The sequence below is a fragment of the Montipora foliosa genome, chromosome 1, assembly GCF_036669935.1.
Source record: "Montipora foliosa isolate CH-2021 chromosome 1, ASM3666993v2, whole genome shotgun sequence".
NCBI lineage: Eukaryota > Metazoa > Cnidaria > Anthozoa > Scleractinia > Acroporidae > Montipora > Montipora foliosa.
In genome coordinates, this window is record NC_090869.1 from 66,383,521 (window position 1) to 66,407,225 (window position 23,705).

Below are 23,705 nucleotides of genomic sequence, written 5' to 3' on the forward strand. Positions count from 1 at the left end.
TCTCTGTTTGGCAAGCAAATGGACAGAGAGGGCTAAGTAATTCCTTTTTTTTTAGTGTGTCTTTGTAAAGAAATTAAATCTAAAACAAGGAGGGAGGAATTGTTGAGTACAGGATTATGCACCAACGCTTTGTTATGTAGCTCAACAACCAATGTTTCTGATCACTAAATTAACATGTGACAAAAAGCTAATGTCAGGGTTCCACCTTAAAAAAATTTCCTTTAGGGGTCCTTGGTTAAAAATTAATTTAATAAAATACAATACAATGTACTTTCCTGTTGAGACAATAACAAAGATGGTTTGCCATATTTTATTTTTGTCAATAAGAATTTTTTTTTTAAATTGTGAACCAGTTTTAGGATGACGAGAGCACAAGTTGAGCAAATCTCACAGACTCCTTCAAAAATCTTGTTTTCTCAGCCAAATTGTTTATTTTGTTGGAGAAAATCCTCTAGTGCTAGCCCTGATTCTAACAATTCCATCCAAAACAGTATCCAGAATCTGGCCTTACCTTCAATCCAGTATGATTCTACCTACACCGTCTAAAATACTTGTGTTTTTTTTTGCTCCAAATTAAGTTAAATAATGGTTCCTACAAATCTAACTTACAAATGCTGTACTGCAGTTTATTAATTTAATCCAAGGTGACAAAAAAGTGCCAATACTATTGTGTCACCCTAAAAATAAAGATAAATTATATGCTTTGATTCCTGTAAATTTGATCTTGCACAAAGAAAAGAACGCTTTCGTAATTTCCTATCCTTGCCGAGACAGGCTTTTAATGAATTATATGACTCTTTTCTTTTTCCCAACTTCAACAAAAGCTTCTACACATTGTTCAATCTCTTCTGTACTGTGAGCTGCAGAAATTTGGACACGTATCCTTGCCTTTCCTGCAAATTATTAGAATCATAATTATTGTGAGTAAAAGTAATATTCGGCTGACAAGTTCAAAGCTGTCATGACCAATAAAAGCCATGTTTTGTACTTTGCACTTCAATGTGAACTCGTTATAATATAATGAGTAGATTTCATGGAGAAAATAGGAGTGACTTAATTGTTACAATAATTTAGCTTGCTCGGGTGATTTAAATTTTTCATAAGAATTTACAATTGCAAGCCATTTTGATTCCCATGCAGATCTTACATGGAAATTGTATCCTGCATGCTACTGGCATCATGAGGACACCCAAATGTAGAGCATTAATCTTTTTACATGTCTTAGTTGGGTCTTGAGAGTCACTCCCAAAGAAAAATAATATTCATCTCAATGCAAAATTGATGTGCAGCTGTGCGGGTTGCTTAATAGTCTTCATCAAAGTTTGAATTTAAAAAATTTAGATACAGCACACTTTAATTTAGGGTAACATTTTTGGTATCATGATTTTAAAGGGTATTCACGTGACTGAAACATTGCTGTTCTGTCAGCTTTCACCCTTCTGAAATATAAATTAATTTTTGTCAAAATAGTCAAAATAATAATAATATTCAGTTATTGATTGAGTGAGAGTATGGGTCCACCCTTAATTGCTTAGAGACAAATATTTTCCCCTCAAACCTGACCTAATGCCAGTTAATAAAATGCCTTTAATCGTGTGAACAGAAAAAGTTCTGGTTTTCTTTTTTTCCTGCCTATGAATTTTTCATCCTGACTTCAAGGAGTGTTTTAGGTTCTAACGCTCATAATCTGAAAGTTATTTGAAAATAAAACGTTTACTGCTGTCACTCACTTTACCCACCCAACACAAACGCAATAATATTATTAAAAAGATCGTTGCTAAAATGTTGCTTGAGTGGAACTGCTAGTGTCACCTTGCCATGTGAACACCAAGAAGATTGCATCCGTGGATGTATAGGTTGTGTGACAATTACTGTGCGAATCTGAAAACTGTGAACACTTTGATTTGATTTTTGACATTTCCCATTGTGTAGCAACCAATCAGAAGCGACATGATACCACAAACTTAAATTACCGTTACTGGTTGCAGTTTATTTTTCTCCGAGTGATTGACATTTTACTTGAAACACTACAACATTTCATAAATATTTCTAGTGTTTTCGGATTTGCACAGTAAACTCATACATGTAGTTTTTCAGTCTTCATGAAAGCCTTGTTCACAGATGTGGCTCAGGTTCATTACAAATCAGTTGCACAATTATTATTTTCTGTAATTTTTGCTCATCTCCTTTGAAAAACATACCTTTTGGTACAACAGGGAAGGTAAAACCAATGACATATATTCCACGGTCTGTAAAGAATAAAAGTGTGTAAAATGTAAACGTTTTATGCAATATGATTTTTGATGTAACTAACTGAACCAAGTCATTCTTGAAGACGAGGACAAATGCTAACATTTTTGCATTCTTTTGTGTTTAGTTAGCTCAGCTCCTACATTCAAACTTCTGGAAGAATTATCTTCCAACAATTCTTTTGAGGGGAAGAATAAGACATATATTTAAAAACCTTCCTGTGTGTTCTTAATTTGGGCATCAAGATGTCAAGGCTGAAAAGCACACAAAAGGACATACAAGTGGATGGGCTGCCCATTTAAAGGATCCTGAGATGATTAAATAAGTTAGTACTCTAGCGTCCTCTTTGGAATGCTGACCTCTTAAATATATATGCACAATGCAAATAATTAACCCATGATATCTTTGCTCTATCAATATTTTAATACAACTTGAGTGCGATCCCTACAGGTGCAAAGTCACTCACCTAACATTTCATCGGCAAACTCTACTGCAAGACGCGCATCTCCTAACATGACTGGGGTTATGGGGTGGTTATCTCCCTGAAATGGGAAAATTATGCACCAAAAAGCCCATCAGGAATAAAATTAATAATCAATACAGGTCATGTCATTTGTTGTCGTTGCAACTGCATTGGGGACAATTTCTTGTGGATTTGGAAAAGTGGCTGGGCCTGTTGTCAGAAATGGTGTTAGTAATTAGATTAAATGATTTGTAAACATGCTAGATTGCAATTTACAACCTTTAAATGGAACAAAAAGAACAATAGAGGAACGTCCTGGAAGACTTAAGAGAGAGAGAGATTGAATGAGGGAAGAGATCCTGTATTCAAGAGAAACACCATCTATCGAATTGGAGAGTGTGCTAAATCAATCATGATTACAAATTGGTAGCAATTCCCAACAATGTAATGGATGTCTTAGGACACTGAACTTGTTTGCATGTTGGGGACAGCAAAGATGGTACCGAAAATTTCTGGACACTTGAGGACATTAATCTGCCAACTTGTCTGATTAGATGGGTGGCATCATTTTTCCAAGGCAGGTCCCAGAATTTTAAAATAGCATCGTCTTCATCCACCAAATGTGTATTGAAATGTGGGAATTCTGCAGGGGACCAAACTTGACCACCTCCTTAGGGCCAAATTTGTTGACATCTCACCATGCTCAAGATCGTTGCATGCAATTCACCTTCAATGATGCAGCACTTAGCTGATGAGATCAACCATTATGCTACAACAAATAACATGCAGCTGAAATTATCCCAGCAAATGTAAGGAAATGCCTGCTAACTTTTTACCCTGGGAGAGATTCAACAGATTTTACTTTGCCCAATGCCAGATGATTTTACTTGTCTACTGACGGCATCCCGTGGTACATGTACCTGAGGAGTTTTTTCGAATGGGTTGACCAATCAAAAACTATGTCCCCTCCATTAACCCAGTGACTCCTGGCAGTGAAACTTAACAAAGACTACAAATCATTCAGTAGCTATATAATTGATACTCTTAGAAATTTGTGATGTCGTGTATACTTTTTATTACAAAATTATTATTCAATGGATTCCAGTGTTCAAGTTATTGTGAAACTGCCTCCTCTGTACCTTATTACTAATGGAGCATCGATCCACGATAATGATTACTTTATTATTAATTTTAGTTTTAATTGATATTAATCAAACAATCATTAATTAAAGACTAAGTTTACAAAATTATAAAATAATAATAAGCACAAAGACACATGCACAGTGTACTTACTATAATGGTAAATCCTGCTGCTGTCATTCGCATTCTGAATAGGTTGGTGTTCTTGGTTACTTGTTCAATCAACTCTGAGCCATTCATTAACAGATCAAACACCTTGTAAATTAAAATGCCAAAACATGATGATAATAATATTTTACCAAGATATTCTCACAAATCTACCCACTACTCGGCAGGTGTTTTGCAGGAAAATCGGCCTACCATGGTACATAAAAGCAATAAACCATTCCAATCAAACTCTAAGCAAAAAAATGTTTGAATTTGCCCCAATTCACAACCTCTCTGAAAAGATGACTGATATAGCCTGGTCCTATGATCACAAAGAAATGTTGAGATCAATATTATTCTACCTGGGGGGCAAGATAGATTTTCCTTTACCTGTAAAATGTGTGAACATGATAAACTAGTAGTATATATGCATAATAATTATAGTCTTGGATTTCCGACAGGCGTTTGACAGTTGCTTAATGGAAACAAAGTGCAATCATGAGGTGCGCAATCATCATTTGCGCATAATTGATGCACCAATGCACGTATGATGTAATTCAAGATGGCGAAAACAAGAACGAAAAGTTGCTAAAGCTTACCCTATGCACAGGATATATACCCAAGATTGCAAATTGTGTTCTCCTAATATTGAACACAACAATGGTGGCATAAATTTTTGGTAAAATGTAAGTCATTATTTACGTAGCTGCAGTATTTGCTACATTATATCACAGTCCAGGGTCTTACCCTAAGCCTCCCTAAACACTTCTTGGGGAGTAGGCTAAGTTCAGCCACTGCCCACAGGATACTGACTCAAGGGGCATCAAGAGGCATGTGCGTGCACCCCTCTGAAAAATTGTGGAAATGTACCGAGATTCGACTTGCATAAAGATTAAAAGATCTCTCACCTTACTTGCCCCACCTACAACAGGAGGAGGCAGTGTGTTGGAAAACAGATAGGGACGAGACTTCTGACGCAGCATCTGGATCAGCTGCTTGGGTCCTGTGGTGTAACCACCTGCAAAAACATACAGTGCAATCATGAAAATACTATTTTTATCTTTTAGCGTACAGCATGATGAAGTTCAGAAAACAAGTCAAGATATCCAATTTTTCAATGTGTGGAAGACAAAGTGTAGAGAGTCAATAATTGTCATAACATGATTATAAAATAATATTACAGTCTTGTCACAAACTTTCCAATTCGAAAAGAATAATGAGTATTCTTATGATAGCATAATGAATGTGATAACATAATAGTATTACACTAGCATAATAATATGCTAAATTATTATACATAATTATTATGCTACTGTGTCACAATAATTATGCTAATTATAATAATTTATTCATTCAGACTATTTCCCTGTTTCTGATTGGTTAAGACCACATGTGTAATTTACCATAACCAGCTGCTGTTGATCAAATTGGAAAGAATTTTGTCGTATTGAACCAATGGCATTAAAAGTGCAGCCTTCAGCAGATTATTGAACCGTTGACCGAGAAAACCTGGGGATGAGGTTGTGTTATTTTTGGTGAGCAGAAAAACAAAGAGCAAAATGGCTGTGAGTAGGTTGACAAGTTTGAGCGAAGAAAATATTATCCAGTTACTTAATGATAAAGACAGGGACAATACCAAAAAGTTGACGAAACAACATTGCTTAATTTTTGAGTCTTACCTCAAGGAGAAAAATATCAGAAATCCTACAACTGCAGTGTAGTTATCAGCAGTTTTACAAAAGTTTTAAATAATTTGAATAAATAATAATAATTAAGGCAATTATTGAATAATTTGGCTTTTGTAGGATATGAAAAATTCTGCAGATCTTGGAGGGTGTTATCCACCTCAGTCTTTGGACTTGGTGGCCACCCTCCTTGATCAGCAGAATTCTTCATATCCTACAAAAGCCAAATTCATTAATTGCTAATTATGCTATCATTTGTTTCTGCCATTTTGTCAAATGTTGCCTTGCCTTAAACAGAAGATTCAGAGGTGTCCACTTTGGCCACAAAGCCATTCCCTCAGAATATAATATTATGGCTTGAAAACCCACCACACCGACTGGATGAGTGGGAAGAAAAGGGAATGGAGGCATTTCCGAATTGCCATTTCAAACCGAGTCCTGGTGCACACCCATTCAAATGGAAATGAGTGGTGTATTTTCACGCAGATCAAAATGGTTTAGCACAAAGACTTGTTTTGAACCAGCGACAAACAGCAACTCAGAAGTGCGGTTTTCCGCTGGCTGAGGAACAAAAGAAGCGGAAAACGTTTTTCTCACACACAGCTGGGAGTCTGGGTATAGGTGTGCAGAGGGGTTTCAGGTCACGTGGCTTATTATGTAGGTTTCAGTTTTTGTTTTGCGATCCGCCATTGCCTGACATGCCCCACCCACCCATCCGTGGAGTACTTGTAGAATGTGTCAAGTTGAGGTGAACTTATTCTCTAGCCACTTTTTTGTGTCATTGTACATGACAATAATTATGTTCTTATGTAAATAAAGGTCAGGCTGTGTGGTTCGGCTGAATTGGCATGGCTCCCAGCGGTGTGTGAGAAATGGCCTATTGGTGGACTTTTAAAGAATTAACCTTAAGAATGCACTAACATCCACTGCAAAATAGGAAAAAAGAACTTTTAAGTTTTCAGCATGTCATTACCTGCTGCTCCTCCCAAAGCCTTTCCAAGGGTAGAGTTTATAATATCAACGCGACCTTTGCAGTTTAAATAATCTTCTGTTCCCCTAGAGAATATAAGACATAGTTATTTCAGATTTTTTCCTTTCAATCTTCTGGTATTTCACAAACTGATAGGTTTTAAGAAAATGGTTGCTGTGAGAAACTACAACTATGCCTTCCAGTAGTTTCCTTACAGTTCATAAATTTTAACAGGTCATAGTTTATATAAATAGCTTAATAATATTATTATGTCTTTTTGTTACCTTCCAGTTGCTCCTAAAAATCCAGTGGCATGACACTCATCTATAAATGTTAGAGCACCATATTTGTCTGCTAAGTCACATATCTCACTGAAAAACATAACGTTTCCTTTTACTGGTGAAAATCAACCTTTGCTAAAATAATAATATTAACAGTATTACACATGTAACCTCATCATCAAATTGGGCATTATAGCATTACTGGACTCCAGGAAAAAAACTTCTTGGTTCTTCAGTCATTTCGGAATAATGCAACCAAACCTATAGGGTCAATTGCCCCAACATTATGGAGTGATTTTGAGCTGTAATCGGATAAGAAGAAGAAAGGGGAATTTTTCCCTTTGTTTTCATGCATTCTTTTCCCCAGATTATTTATTTTATTTCTTTGATACTTAACCCATTGACCTCTGGGACTGAGACTAATAGATTTTTACTGTGTAGTCTAACGCCAGACGATTTTACTCACAATGGTGGACAGTTCAGGAGTCATAAAGTCATTCCATTCCTTTTCCACTATTACATTTTGTCTAAACTTTGCAACATGAAAAAACCTGCAGTGAAAAGTCACTTGGGTTGTTTTTATTTCTGAGCCACCCAGTTCAATCCAAAAGATTATTTCTTCCCTCTTTTCTTACGCTGGGTATAGCTACATGTTGTAAAATAAGCAGTGTGTGTTCTTACTTTAAAGGTGCAACCTTGCCATCCATGCTAAAAACACCATCAGTAACAATTAACTTCAGACGTGCACCCTCCGCTTCTTTAAGTTTCTCTTCAAGGTCTAACAATATTGTACAGTATTAAATAGTGACACAAGTTAATTCAGAAATTTGATCCTTTTAACAGATCAAAGAGGAGACACATAAGGGGACATTTCAACAAAAACTTGCAAAAACCAACAACCATGGAAGGTTGCATAATTTGTGACTTCCAGGATTGGAGTGGTAAAATGCTCTCATTTTTTGGCCATTTACTGGCCTCAGCATTGCTGGTGGTCCTGTTGCTGAAGAAGGTGAAGGATCTTAAATGGCAAAGCCGTGAGAAGGCTGGGGTGGGGGAATGAAGCCTTCTCGCAGCTTTGAGATCTCTCGTGAACCGCCAGTGCAGGCTAGCCATTTACAAACTGATAGCAACCCCACTAAGACAACATGCAGGCTTAGTAGAAATGGGTGGCATACCAAACTATTACATTTTCCTAACTAATGGGTCTCATTATTATTTTTCTTGAATTACCGGGGGGTATAAAGAAGATCAGAACCCAAATGAAACTTCTCCAATCTGGGGAAGAAATGTCAGAAGGGATAACTCATCCTTTCAGGGACTAAAATGACAGTTTCACCCAAAGTTATACCTGTCATGTCCTTATTCTTGTACTTGAATTTCTTGGCCTTGCAGAGCCGTATTCCATCGATTATTGAGGCATGATTTAATTCATCGCTTAGGACAGCATCATCTGGTCCTAGAAGAGCCTCAAACAAACCAGTATTTGCATCAAAACAACAGGCATATAAGATTGAATCCTCTCGCTCATGAAATTTTGATATCTTCTCCTCTAGTTCCTTGTGGATATCCTGTAAAAAATGTTTCACATCAATGTCTCAATAATCAATGCCAAAGTTTATATAATTATGACACTTAGTCAGCAAAATTTAACATACTAAATCCACTTCCTCAGAGCACCATATGGTTTTCCAGTCTTCCTCCTTGGTGGGCATTGGTTTACACCCCAGCCAAACATTTGTTTGACCACTCAGTGTTTCATATACAGTGTACAAATGGCTGTCGCTGATTCTTTAATTTGCCTTTAAGTTATAATCTGAGACAATAACCAAATATCTTCCACTTTGAACTTAAAACAAATCCCAAATCACAGTCTGCTGTTTTACCTGAGTTCCACAAATAAACCTAACTGAGCTTAGACCATTTCCATACTTGTCCAAGGCATCTTTAGCTGCTTTAATAACTTCTGGGTGTGACTGCACAAGGAGCAAGAAAAATAACACTGTTTACTTTTTAAATTATTATTAGTAATCAAGCCAATGATTCTACGTGTCCATATAATGGGGAAGACCTTAGAGAGCAAAAGAGTTAGCAACATTTAGCTTTAGTCAAAAAGTATATCACCTCTGAACCTTCTCTATTAAAAAACAGGCACCAATTAATATATTTTACTTCATCTGATGCCTGACAATTTCCCTCCTCAATTGGGGCCCCTTAGGAGCAAAAGGGTTAACCAACTGACTCCTAACCCACCCCTCCCCCCCCCTCCATTGATAAGTAAAATAGTCTGGAATTAGACATTCAAGAATTAAATCGATTAAGCCTCACTTCCGGAAGTCAATGGGTTAAAGGGGACATCACCCTAACCCTAAATATTCTTGGGGCATGGCATTTCGCGCCTCCCCTCCCCATGCACCCACGCACCCAATGTTGACTCACAAGATTTACTGAGAAAATTACAGGAAAACAAAACCTTTAAAATCTCTGTAATTCTTGTTAGTTGTCTCAAGGAATTTGTTGGGGGCTGTAGTTTGCACTGAACTCTCCCTTACCCTTACAAATACTTGACAGAAACAGAGACACTAGAATGTAAAATAGTCTCTATACATATTAAATAATTATTTTTAAACTCAAGTGCCTTGCCTTTTTTAGATTTTCTTTTGCCTCATCTGGGGTATTGGTTTGTGTTTGCAAAAATGGGAAAGGGCATCTGAAGAATTCAATTATTTACTGAAGCTCATACGCTACAATCTTGGACAAAATAAAAATGAATAATTAAGACCCCCTCCCCCCAATATCAATGATGAATCTGTGTGCCATTTGAAGCCTGCCATTTTTTCGTCATTGAAATTGGGGGGGTGGGGGGGGGGGGAGGGGTGGTCTTCAATTTCCATTTGAAATGTCCATGATTGTAGGTGCATTTACTACAATGTACATGTACAAGTCATGAATGCAACTCACAGAAAGTCCAAGATAGTTGTTTGCACAAAAGTTGAGGAGTTTATCACTTCTTCCCTGTACTCCAATCTCTGAAGATTGTCTGGTATTTATCACTCTTTCATCCTTCCATGTTCCAGCCTGCTTGATATCCCTTATTTGGGCATCTAAAATACTACAAAGAGCAGCTTGTGCTCTGCTGGCACGACGGACAGAAGTTCTTAAGCATCCAGTAATATGAAGTTCCTTCAAAGCTATTAATAAGAATTATACAAAAAAAGGGTTTTAACAAGTAAGGCGTTTATCTCAGCTGCAGATGGGGCAGTGACCCATTAGTAAGCTCTGCAATCTACAAGATATGTGCTCATGTTGAGGAAGATTTTCATGCAGTCTCTAAAAGACAGAAAAATAGCCTGACAGAGGGTAATAAAATTATTGATGCAAAAATAATTTATAACTTTATTTTACTTCTTGGCCTATTTACAAGGTTACAGTAATTAACCAATTTATCACTGAAATACAAAATAACAACAAATTAAAAGAAAAGAAAATTGCCAAAAGTTCAGAAAAGAGTTTGCTTTGATGTGATGCTGATCAATGTTATTACTTGAAAAATTTAGTCACTGGGATGGAAAGAAAATAAATGTTTGTGTAGGAGACCTGCTAATAGAATGAAGTTTTCCAGTAACAGTAAAAACAATGAGTCTGGAATAGAATAGAACTAAGATTTACATTTCCTATTACAAGGAAGGGTTACGTTTTTTGCAAACGTTGGCCGTATAGCACTTATATTTCAACAGAATTAACTATTGGAGGGGTAATGTGAAGTGCTAGTTTTCTACCCATGTAAGTGTTAGCCCTACTAATGGAATTGGGCCCTACTAATGGAATTGGGCCCACACAAGGACAGAGAAAACCCAAAGAGAAGTGCTTCCTTCTCTACTGCTCCAGAACGGCAGGTACAAAAGCCGGTGACAGGTCACAGGTCACAGATCACAAATAAAAAGAAACTTCTAAATCTTGTATTTTATTGTTTCATTTCCGAGTTAAAATCTTAGTCAAAACTAAGAGGCAGATTCTTTCCAGTTCAATCACACGCAGCCCAAGCTCAGTATACTATTTATAGCCTTTGTATGGGAAAATTAACTTTGAGCTTATAAATGCTAAAATACTGTAAGTTGTAAATGTAGAAATAAACTTCACTTACCGGTACCTCTAGGTACAGTTGTCCTCGTCTTTTCTGTGCAATCGGAAGACAAATTTCAGTCCGTTATAGACAAGTTTGTGGCTTTCGAATTTTTACGATGTCGTTAGTTGTCATTTCCCCTCATAAAGAGAAGAAAGGCTGGTGACTTGCGGCGACCTCGTCCCACAAATTGCTCTCGTATCACAAAGCAACGGTCCAAATCGCCATAAAAACACCACAGCCTTGAGGCCAGATAAATTTCCTATCACATCAGCTCAACTCCGGGACCACACAGCAATTTTTGGCAGATAAATTCCAAATAATGTTCAACTTTCTACAATCTTCCCATGCGTTCAGCTAGATGTGTGGCTACGGCCGTTATAGCTTGATGACAATCGTATTACATTCTGCACTCTCATTGGCCAAGTGTTTCAAATTCTCCAATGAGAGTACAGAATGTAATACGATCGCCATCAAGCTATAACGGCCATAGCCACACATCTAGCTGAACGCATGGAAAGATTATAGAAAGTTGAACATTATTTGGAATTTGGTCCCGGAGTTGAGCTGATGTGATAGGAAATTTATCTGGCCTTAAGGCTGTGATGTTTTAATGGCGATTCGGACCATTGCTTTATGATGCGAGAGCAATTTGTGGGACGAGGTCGCTGCGAGTCACCAGCCTTTCTTCTCTTTATGAGGGGAAATGACAACTAACGGCATTGTAAAAATTTGAAAGCAACAAACCCGTCTAAAACGGACACAAATTTGCCCTCCGATTGCACAGAAAAGACGAGGACAACTATACGTAGAGGTAAGTGAAGTTTATTTCTACATTTACAGCTTATTTTAGCATTTATAAGCTCAAAGTTACTTTTCCCATACAAAGGCTATAAATAGTATACTGAGCTTGGGCTACCTGTGGTTCAATGGAACCCTTGTACTGTACTGGCCTCTCTGACAGACCCTCCAAATGAGTTGTGGGCAAAATGAACCGCAATGCATCTGCATCTTGGTTGTGACTAAGATTTAATAAATGTGATCTACCTTCCCACACGCTTGCCGTGGGAGAACAGTTTTACTGTTTCCAACCCATCTTACCACATGTATGGCATGTGAAGCTGCCACTTAAAGGGGTGCCTAAAAACACCTGGGTGGTATGTTAGCTACGCCATGCTGATGAGGCCCAAAAGGCCAAAACAGCTGTCCATGGCCGCTAATTGACCGGGTGAAATGGTTGTGCGCATGCGTGGTGTTGGCCACACCGGGTTGGTGTTAGCGTGTGTAATGTTGCTTTTATTGTTATTAATGGTAAGGCCCAATGTTTCATCCTCAACAAAATTTACTCATAAAATACGACGGTTCTAAACCTTTTTACTACCGTATGAGGAAAGATGAAATTCTCGGCTGATTAAGCAAAGAACATTTCGATGTTTCCGTCTGCTAGTTTACGATTACAGTCGAGAAGAATAAATGTTTGTCTCTTTATGTTGGTACGCGGGAGCTACCTGTCTGCTGAAACGGAGACAGGAAATTGAACTATCGCTCTTCTTACCTGTTGGGAATAATGAGATCAATGACATCTCAAAAAGTCGATATCGTTGAAGAAAAACTCGTGAACGAATTGTTTTGACTTTACTTTCACGTGTTTGGTTGTCAGCGGCTCTTTCGAAACTTGTTTGACACGTCATGTACTTGAACACAAACTTGAATTTTTTCTGGGACACGTCTCTGAAAACACATCAAGAAATTTCGAATTTTTTTAACCACCTTCCACTGTTTTTATCGCTATGAGACGAGCTCACGGTAACGTAAAAATGCTATGACGACTCTGGATTTTAAAAATGGTAATTCTTATACATCGTTGAGCGGAAAATTGCTGATGTTTGTTTTTGATTTCAGCTTCCGATTTTCAAGGCCAAGGCAACATGGCCCAACGAACAGATCATAATATGTTGGAAGAAGAAAACGAAAGAATGGTTGATCATCTATCCAGTAAAGTGCAAGCATTAAAATCGGTAATGCCTAGAATATTTTGTATTAAGGTTCGGTCATCTCAGGAGAAGAAAAAAAAATATGGACATTTACAAATTACAAAGTCGCTACGCTATTTAACAATGAGACCCGTAGCCCGCAAGGGCTACGGGTCAATAGCCCATGAGGCGAAGCCGAATTGGCTTCGCCTCATGGGCTATTGACCCGTAGCCCTTGCGGGCAACGGGTCCAATTGTTAATTATTGCCAGCATACTATCATATATATATACAGGACATTATTATAAACGTGGGGGATAATTTTTAGATTTTTCGGCAGTTTGTCTCCAGTATCTGGCTCGTGAACATGGAAGGTCTTTCTGATTGGCTTGATGAAATAAAATAGTGGAGAGGTGCACATATTGTGTAACACCACGAAGTTATGTCGCATTTGATTAACTTCAAGAATTAGAACTAATTCTAGGGAGAAGGGATTTTCATAATGACTTTTGTGTTGCTCAAAAGTTATTACTCTCAAGGAATTGGCCCAGCATATTGGGTATCAGAAATCAGAGAGGTTTGGTCTAGAACAGGGTATCGTGTTCGTTAAATTGGTATTTTGCTGGTATTTGTAATTAATAATAACTGTCTCGCTAGCCATTCATTACAAAGTACTTCAACAATCCAGCTCAAAAAGGTCTAACTGAATGCATACTAGGGCACCTCTGGCAGCTGCTATACGGTCCATGTGTGATCTTGGAGCACAGCTTATAGCCAGCTGAAATCAACTGTATGCTGGTTTTTGCTGAGGGAGGAAAACTGGAGAACCAACACAAACTCAACCCATTTATGGTGTCCAGGAATCGAACCTCAGCTGGGCCTCAATGGTGGGAGGCGAGTGCTCACACCACTGCGTCGACCCTGCTTCCCATTTAGAAAAAGGAAAATCAGCTAGTCATGTGTGACTGTTGAATCTGTCTTTGAGACATCTCTGTGTTTCACCTATATATTGTAAATGGCAGTGGCGATAGGGTGCGTGTTTTTGATGCTTAGGCAAGAATATTATTGTATAACATGGCTGTGTGTGATCTAGTTTAGGGTTTCTGAGACCCATGGGCATACCCTGGCCTCTCCGAAATTTAAAATGGGTATTTGCCCTCCCTGGAAATAGTTTGACGACTCCCATAATACTGGCCATAGAAAAATCTTTATGCACTCACAATCTATCCATTGCCTTTTTCATAGCTAACAATAGACATTGGACAAGAAGTCAGATATCAGAATAAAATGCTCGGTGAAATGGTGAGTACTTTTGTGAAATACCTACCAATAATAATAATAATAATAATAATAATAATAATAATAATAATAATAATAATCTTATTATTATTGGTTCAAAAATCAATGGGTTAATAATAATAACAATATTATTATTATTATTAACCCATTGATTTCTGACCCACCCCCCATCGACAAGTCTCACTCCCAGGGGTCAATGGGTTAATGCCCATTAATAAATTAAAAAGACTGCCAATATTATTGAAACAAGGAAATATTTACAGGTGATGATCAGGGCCTTGATTTTATTAAATGCAATCAGTGACCTTTTTATAGCCATCACGAATGAGCACAATCTCTATGATTGAGAGTTTTGAGAGACTTTTACTTGTTCAGCACTTTCCAGGAGAACTGCTTTCAAACCAGAAAGCGATGCCATTGACGTATTACTGTAACATTAAAATTTAATGCATTACCTAACAATCTCCAGGGAATGTTCATTTTTTAGAGATAACGTTATGCCACAAAGTGTAGATGAACAATGCTTTTTTTCCTTGCCCACGCTTTGTAAGTAACATAACTTTGTTTCTAGTTTCACAAAAATAAATTGCCGTTTCTTTGTAAGGAAACGCTAATGTAGCCCCATATCATCGCAAGTAAATGATTGATCAGGTGATAATGTTCCACTTTCATTTTATTTTATATCTGTACAATTAAGTAATGATCCGTGTAAGGTGGATAGCAATTTCCTTTGTTATACGGCAACGGGGCTTTCCCCACATAGGAATGTTATCATTTTTACACAGAGAATGCATAAACCTACAGGAAAGCCGTTAAAACACAATAAAATTCATTTACAGCCCACTTTGAAAGGGTATTTTTTTTGTGTTAAAAGATTTTGACCAATCACAAGAGTTGAAAACAAAAGCCAAGAAACGTTTACAATTTTACATGTTCCCCACATACGATTTCTGTGGAATTCATTTAAACTGACTCCAGATGAAAGGTGGAAGATGGTTGGAAAGTAAGGATGAATATAATACTGCTTTTATGAAGTTTTGTTAACTTTTGCTGTTTAAGCCAATCAGAAGTAAGTACAGACAATAGAAAAGTTATCACCTTTTTGCACACCAATTGAATTCCAACATGTTCGTTGCCGTTGTTGCTATCGTTCTCATCTGGACCGTTTCTTAATGGCTTCAGTATGCAGCTTCATAACATGAAAATTTAACTTGATTCTGGTGTATTTCAGGACACAGATTTTGACGCTGGTGGCTCACTTTTGTCATCCACGATGGGACGGTTGACAGCATTGACCAAAAAAGGACACCACAGGGTCATGCTTTATTTATTTTTGTTTTGTCTATTTGTTTTCTTTGTGGCCTGGTATATCATCAAGAGAAGATAGCCAACAATTGAAATTAATACTAGTTCTTAAGTATAAAATGAATATAAATCAGAGGAATCAAATTGTAAATAAATTTTATCTATTCTTGCAAGTGGTCATGATTCTTTAATTTCTTTGGGAGATAAAAATTATGAAGGGAAAAGAGAGGTGCATGTGGAATAAGGAAAATCTGATTTGACAGACATTGCTGGCTTGTCTCCATTTTGCTGGCAATAGAAAAGTGCCTGGTGCAGAACTGTGGGTGGGGTGTCAAACTGGGTGACATGTTTATCTCCAAGCACTGGGCTGGATCTATCCGGCAGCTTCTCCCCTCCCCAAATCCAATGTCTCGGTTTGTTGAAGCCTAGCCAGTGTAGCAATGCTACAGCAAAAAAAAATGGTGATGGGAACAGGGAAGAGGTTTTTGGAACTTGTTGTTGAAGGTGAAATGGAACGGGCCGACCGGAATATTTCGGACCTTCGAAAGTCATCCACTTTGACCAAGTTTGTTTCACCTATTTGGGAGTTTAAGATCTATGATGCGACGGCAACGAAAACGTCACAAATTTTGCATATTTAATGAGCAAAAACAATAGCTTTGCACGCTGTGCACGTGCATTTTTCATTTTTGTACATTTCTTTCACGATTTCGGCAAATCTTTCACGGAGAACGTGAACAAAAGGCAGCGAATTTTAATTTTCTGTCGTATTTTCAATACTGCACCTCCTAATTCAGTTCCTGGAGAGTTGCAATAGTTTTTAGAAGTTAGACAAGCCGACATAACGACGAAAAAGATTAATAAACCTGAACTTGCAATTTAAAATGACGTTTTCGTTACCGACGCGTCGCAGATCTTAAACTCCCTAACTGTCTAATGCTCACAACAAGTTCGCATGTCTAACTATGGCTTTGGTCAGATTTTTCAAACTGAAGGCCCCAATCCTTTGGACTCATAAACTCTCCGTAATTTCAAACATGAATTTTTGTTACATGAAAAGTGTCCCTCGTTTCCACCAGGCGACGGAAACGAGAACGTCACAAATCAGCATATTTAGTGGGCAAAAACAATAGCTTTGCGCGCCCTGCACGTGCGTTTTTCACCCTTTTGTCCATTTCTTTGCCGTCGTCAGCAACACAACAACGTGAAATAGCCAAATTTAAGGTTTTTTGAAGTACGTCAGCAATTGAGGATAAAGTTTCATTTCTCCCCTAAAATAAGCGCCGTTCCGATTAGTGTCATTTTTTAGGAACTACCACATCCTTGTCATATTAAAAAGGTTGAAATAGTCACGAAGTGATGAAAATAACGCGAATTTATGTTTTTAGATGACGGGCGCGTACTCCCTCCACTTTTCGCGTTTGCTACGAACGACCAGATATTGAAAAAAACATATTTTGAACTACGGATACAATGGAGGTTCAAACCCCGTTCAAAAATATGAGGATCATAGCTTCACTTTTAAAAAAAGGTTGTGCATTATTTCTGTTAGCGAGTATAGACAAAGAGGGAGTTTGCATCTTAATGAGTTAAAAAGGAGCAGTTTAACTACAGATCGTGTAGGGCTGGATTTCGTGACAACCAGAAAAAGCCACCATATCGCCACGAACAATGAATTTTGGCGGGAAAACAAGAGAGCGCGAATGAAAGCGCGCGAATAGATAAAACAACTCGTTATTAGCACCAAATTTGCATTGTCTTCGTTTAAAATACATTGAAAGGAAATAATTTAATTTTGAGCAAGTGACTTCCTCCCATTGATTATTTTCCGAATGATGGCCTTGTTTTCGTCTAACCGAACACCGCTTATTTCGCCAGTAATTGAGCCAGTATGCGCATGAAGCGTCGGAATGGTAAGCGTCGAGAAGATTTTTTATTAGCCTTTTGTTCTTGACAAGTGTAGTTTAAACGCGACTTTTGATTGCTTTTGCTGGAAAATTACTTGGTTTTGTCTCTTTTATTTCCTTTCCTGCTTCCGATATCGACAAAGACAAGGGAGAGATTTTTCGAAAGTCGCTTTGCTGTGTTTCGCTCTCTGATAGTGAAAGTGAAGCAGAACATAGCGACAGACACAACAAAAAGCCAGCAGAACAGGAGAAAATTGAGGGAAATTCCAGCAAAAAGGGCAAAGAATCTTACAAAAAGGCCCGGGAAAAGGTGAGCTTTTTCATACTCAGTATCCAGACTTTTACTGAATTACTGAATATACACGACGTTTGAAATGGATGTCAGACAAAGCAGACCGACTGGTCATTTATTGATTTGAGATCCCTTTGTCATTTCCGGCCATTTAGACACTTTTTTTCATTTCCAGCAAATGACAAGTGCTCATTATGCAAGGGGGTCATCTACCAAAACTGGTGAAAGAAATCACACTCGTACAAGATCTAAACACAAACATCACGAAAAAGGGGTATGTTTTCAATGTCCGTTTGACATAAAAACAGTTGCTGGTTTTGAAGGATTATTTTCTGTAGTGGTCTGTACCAAAATAACTGTTTCTTTGCTGTGAAATATTTACCAGGAACACGATAGACGAAAACAGTCACAAAATGATTCAAGCACTGCTATTATTTCCACAAACAGAATAACAGTAAGTACCGTGACATGCAGATTCTCATGTCTATTACGTAAACGTTTTTTAGTTTTGTTGTGTGGCAAAGGTTCTTCATCCACATATACGAGATATACGATGCATGTCCAGGCATCTCCGCCATCTTAAGCCTTGGCCAAATGAGAGCAAGAGTTTCAACTCTCGACAATTCTCACTCTCGTTTGGCCTTTTAAAGCTTAATATAATAACACAAGATGCTAACACCATGGTTATGGAATACTCACCAAGTGTAAAACTGACTAGTTTTGTGTTTTTGTATAATCTTTAATAAGCTTTCTGTTTTTGCCTTGACTCTGCAAAAAACCATACCTCATTTCTGATAAAGTTTTGAAGAAGATGACCAGTTAAAAAGCCAAATTCATTTATCCAAAAATTAACAGCAAACCGAAAATGAAATATGGTTGTGGTGAATTTTATGATTGCTTGGGATAACATTTAGTGCGAACAAACTTTTACCCATTTGCTCTCTTTCACTTACAGAGAAGTCTGGGTATTTACAACAAGGCAAAGAGGTCAGACACAATATCAAGAGGTAACAATACTGTTAATCCCAACTACTAAGTTTTCTATGAAACAAATAGAAATGTTCTTCAAATGAATGCTTTTTTTTTCTTGGCAGAAAATGCAAAGAAGAATTTATTTACGAAGGTTAGTGGTTACCAAGCTGGGAGTGTAGGAAACTCCTCTAGTTCAAATTATTTACACAAATATTCATCATTTCCAGAAGTTTGAAGACATTAGAACAAGAACTGAAAGAGATATGGCCAGAGTTCTGGATTGCTCTTCCTTCAAAATTCAGCTTTCATGTGGCTTGCCAAGTTGTCAAGGTACAAAGGAATTCTATCTAATTATGAGACTATGGGCACTTTCCTTTCCTCTTGTCGGAACTGGCTTGCCAGACCCGTCAATTTGCAAATAAAATGCAACAATTTGAAGTAACACTTGCATGATAATCCCTCGCTTTCTTCTAGAGGAGTATATACATGTATCATCCTCGAAGTGTGTTAATTTGAAGGTGTTGCAGAGTTAGTCCTTCTAAATGCCCAGTCTGGCCGGTCAGTTCTATTAGTGTCCTAAGATAGATTTCAGCTAGTACAGCACACGGCTAGCAATAAAAGAAAAACATTTCTATCCTGTTTACCAGATTCTCCAGTTGATCAGTGTTCTGGAAGAATGGATTATCCGTAAGTTTGCATGACAGTAAATATTTGATCACTTGCTTTTCACATCTGAATAAATTATATTACAATAGTGTACCCTCTCTTATCCATAGAATGCAGAGTCCTGTAATCAGCCATAAAAGTCAAAGGTCTGAAAGGTAATAAAACTGAATGATGCAATGAAATTTTAGAAGTGGTTATTATTAAGCAAAGATTTAAAAGCAAATTCCAGGTTATCATGGCAATTACTATAACATAAATATAATTTTCAGAGCTGAACCATTTATGATTATTAACATAATATATTTGTTTAAAATCTTTCTGTTTTTGCAGTTCTTGTAGCTCAAGTGGAAGATACAGCAACCCAGACAAAAATAAAATTACACCTCTTCGGAGGAGTACTCCACGAAGAAAATCACCCCTCAGGGAAGCAGGTCTTGCCTTTAAGGTATGTGAATTCTTTCTTCTTACAACAACAAAATAGCTCAATGACTCCTTTTTTTGATGGAGTGGCTTGCAATAGAAGTACATGTGAGGATCTTTACATTAAATTCTATATATTTGGGAGGGTAAGGAACAGGGGTCAAGATTCTGTGACTTGCACTCTGGTTGTGTTCCTAGGCTTGGTTCAAGTCCTGTTACCTTTTCCTTTTTTCCAACTCCTGCCATTGACATTTCTTTGTTTGCTTTTAGTCCGTGGTTTTCATTTAGGATCTAGTTCAAACTACATTTTAGTCTCTACCATTGAAAGAACATTTTGGCTACCGGTATATTTTTCAAAAAATAAATTTTGTTTTCTGGAAAAAAAATGTTACACAGAAATAATGATCATAATTTTAATAATAGCAGTTGTGTTCCTGAAGAGACTTGGATAATCACAGTAACAAATGAAAAGGCAGAAAAGTTCAGACTTCTATGGGATTTGAACCCATGATCTCCACAGTAACACTGCAGTGAACTACCAATATTGAACTATCAAGCCAATAAGTGGGAGTTGTTTATTTTGCAAGTTAAATTGTAACAAATGGGTTGAAGATGATCTTATGAAAGACATCTATTTGAAACTAAATTGGTAGAGTACTGCTCTCAGGCTTTCCTTTTGTTACTGCGAAAGCAATGTTATCAACGGCGATGATAAAAAGTCTTCATGTTAAAATCCTTTCAGACGCCATTACAAGAGATATCACAAACTTTAACAGAAACATTGAGGCCCTCCGAAACGTTTCATGGAAGAGGTGAGTCACCAGCCACGTCTCAATACTAAGACTTGAATGCTGTGTTATCAGGAAATGACTTTCATTGGTATTATACACACATAGCTATTAGCTGTTATATGATTCTGCTTTAATAGCTAAAATGGGGGAGACAAAGAAAGTGTCATTCAAATATATTTCAAATGTCTTCTGCTCATTTATTTTGATTTAGACTATCTTGCTGAAATACAAGGGCAAATCAGAAAAATGTACAGACAAAGGTGATAATTTATCAGTTTATATTCTTTTGTTGTAAAGTACTGTAAGAGTAATAAATTCATGAGCTTGCAGGAACTCAATATACATTTTATGACACTGCTGCTATTAAAACTATGGCTTTCTTTTGATTCCTGTTTCTTTTTTTTTTTTCAAAGTTCTGTCAATAGTCATGTCCAAAGGATGGAAAGCAATGCTGGCATTGCATGTGAATTTCAAAAGAGATGTCTAAAAAGAAGATCTGCAGGTAGGAAAAACATTGCTTTTGCAACATTTTGGTAAATACATTTACAGGAAATAGTCATTGCTTGTTTGTGTCTTTAAGAATGGAACAAGAATAAAACAAATTTATGAACCCAAAGTTCAATTCATTTTGTTTGCATCTAACACAGTTCCTAAACCAGCTAAGAAATATTGATCTCCTGCCATTGTCTTTTCTTAGAAGGCAGTAAAGCATTGATGACTGCCTCAAGTAATGAGGGGAAGATTGAAACAGTAGTGGAAGGCTCATCTGATCATCTGCTTTCAAGCAATAGGGAAAGTACATCAGAACTTCTTGTTCACAAAAGTGTATCAAATGAGAATTTTAAGCAGCAAGAGAGATTAGAACAAACCGTTCTGTATAGGGCCTCAAACCGCAAAAGAGAAAGTACTCCATTGAATGATCATCTTGAACTGGTAATGAACGTAATGAACAAGAAGTAAAGAACTTTGTGTACAGTCTAGGTTAAGGTACTTCCAATGGACAGACCATTTTACTTTACAAAAGAAGGGCCAAAAGTACACAGTGCGCAAAGAAAGGCATGTCCACTAGCCAGGGACTAATGGATTTTGCAATCAGGCTAGTGGATTCTGACTTTAATACTTGCCCAACGGGCAAGTGACATGTTTTTTGGGGATTCAAATTTTGGGATTACTGTAAGATCTACTTTCAAGGTAAATTTATGTAAACCAAAAGCCATTGTTTTAAGCTGATCTCAAAGAGTGAAATTGGTTGAAACAAGTATTGCATTACGTTTCGTGTCAGACATCTAGTCCGCACAATCTTGAAGTATTAAACAAAAATATGAAAACATGCTAATCCACAATTCTTTCACATAATGCTAGTTTTCCTCACTATTTTTCACAGATTTAGAATCAGACATTTACAGAAAATGCAAATAGAATAATTTACCTTTAAATTATGTGCATTTTTTTTTTTCTAATCATCAAATAGATCCAAAAGGAAAATTGAGGTTCTGAACTTTTCAAATAAAAATTAAAGCGGCTAATTAAGAAATAAATATTTAATAAAACATCTAATTAATAAATAAATATCGCTTGCACAATTTTTTGGGACTAGTAAAAATGACTCTCGGGCTAGTAGATGGTAGCATGCCCAAAGGCAAGCTGGAAAAGCTGGAATGCTGACTTTCTTTGCACCCTGGTACAGTGTCCTTTTTGCACTCACTCACATGTTAATAAAGATCAAGCACATTTAATTAATCACCAGAGTACTGCAATTCACCTCAAGGCAATTTTCTTAACTTTTCTGATTAATTATCACATGGCTAAGTGTTTGCAGTTACATACAATGTATTAGATTTATTTGAGGGTTCCAAGATATGATACATCTACATTTGTACATCTACATGTTCCGGCACCAGTCAAAGTCCCCTTTGACTTATGGAGACATCATGCCAAGCCGGCCACTTCCGCTGGAGAGAACAGGGAAGCCACTACACCGAGGACTCCACCCCAGACTCTTCGCAAATAGCCTTCAGGTTCTCTAATGTCCCACAGGGGAATTTACGAACATGGAGGATATTTGCGAGATGGGGCGTACAGTTTACAGTCCTTAAATCCAAGAGTTGAAAGTCTAACCATTTGCAGATGAAATTAACAAAGGCAGCACTTTTTCCAGTTATTTTAAGTTGCTGAGTGCAGATCTGGCCGGGGTTTGAACTGGCAACCTCCTGCATAACAGCCTGATGCTCAAGCAACTAAGCCACCAGTGCATGGTACTACACTAAAAGCAATTTCCCAAAGAAACAATAATATTTGAGCTCATACTTGTTATTTGTTGCTCATGGTTGTTATCAGTAGGAGCAGTCGTGGCTCAGTTGGCTAGTGCGCGGCTTTCGGAGCAAGAGGTCTCCGGTTTGATCCTCGGTGACTTCAATGTCTGTTTCAACTTTCCTCTGATCCGTGTAGCTATAGCTTTAAATCCCCTTAAAACGGAGCACTGACAGAGGGAGGGGGGTAAAGGGCGCACCGTTGGCTTCTATTGACACCAGCCTCGTAGCTTAAGGAACTACCGACGTTAAATAAAGTGACTTTACCTTTTACCTTTACCTTTTAGGTAATTCTCCACTTAAATGCCACGTTTCTCTTGTATAAATCGTAAACTCAGTACCACCCACATAAATTCTACGAGGCACTATTAAAACTTTCTAACAAAATATTACTCTTCCAGGATAAATTTCCCAGTACAGTTAGAAGTCCTGGCAGTGGAAAAGAAACAGATATTTCCCGTGGAAGAAACGTTCAAAGGTGTCTGTTTGGACAAAAAGAGCGTTTTTTACATAAAAGTGGACAAGCTCTGACGTTTTCTCATAACAGTGATTCACCAGATATTCTGGACTTTCTTGATGGTGTTGAACATGTACAAGAACACAAGGAATGTATTACTCCTGATGCAAGACTTGTTTCACCACCCAAAAAACCAACACTAGATTCTTTGACCCCTGAGAAAAAGTTCTACCCCCATAAGTTGTATTGACTGACATGA

At 37.4% G+C, this 23,705-nt stretch overlaps 3 protein-coding genes across 3 annotated transcripts; 2 read left to right on the plus strand and 1 right to left on the minus strand.

The window, feature by feature from the left end:
• Positions 1–280: 280 nt before the first annotated feature.
• LOC138005569 (2-amino-3-ketobutyrate coenzyme A ligase, mitochondrial-like) lies at positions 281–12,762 on the minus strand. The gene is made up of 12 exons (XM_068851780.1): positions 12,612–12,762; positions 9,895–10,124; positions 8,820–8,909; positions 8,285–8,504; positions 7,618–7,714; positions 6,940–7,026; positions 6,659–6,741; positions 4,909–5,018; positions 4,007–4,108; positions 2,717–2,792; positions 2,202–2,249; positions 281–893 (listed from the first exon to the last, which is right to left on the minus strand). Exons 1-12 carry the CDS (start codon positions 12,745–12,747, stop codon positions 787–789), a joined length of 1,386 nt encoding a protein of 461 aa, XP_068707881.1. The 5' UTR covers positions 12,748–12,762; the 3' UTR covers positions 281–786.
• LOC138005586 (BET1 homolog) lies at positions 12,755–15,805 on the plus strand. The gene is made up of 4 exons (XM_068851792.1): positions 12,755–12,862; positions 12,959–13,074; positions 14,274–14,330; positions 15,559–15,805. The coding sequence occupies exons 1-4, from the start codon at positions 12,847–12,849 to the stop codon at positions 15,712–15,714; spliced, it is 345 nt and encodes a 114-aa protein (XP_068707893.1). The 5' UTR covers positions 12,755–12,846; the 3' UTR covers positions 15,715–15,805.
• A 1,992-nt stretch (positions 15,806–17,797) lies between these two features.
• LOC138005605 (uncharacterized) lies at positions 17,798–23,697 on the plus strand. Its single transcript, XM_068851811.1, has 14 exons — positions 17,798–17,849; positions 18,007–18,105; positions 18,217–18,285; positions 18,787–18,838; positions 18,926–18,954; positions 19,031–19,133; positions 19,451–19,490; positions 19,580–19,624; positions 19,800–19,914; positions 20,632–20,701; positions 20,892–20,940; positions 21,094–21,182; positions 21,378–21,613; positions 23,391–23,697. Exons 2-14 carry the CDS (start codon positions 18,010–18,012, stop codon positions 23,694–23,696), a joined length of 1,299 nt encoding a protein of 432 aa, XP_068707912.1. The 5' UTR covers positions 17,798–17,849; positions 18,007–18,009; the 3' UTR covers position 23,697.
• Positions 23,698–23,705: the final 8 nt, after the last annotated feature.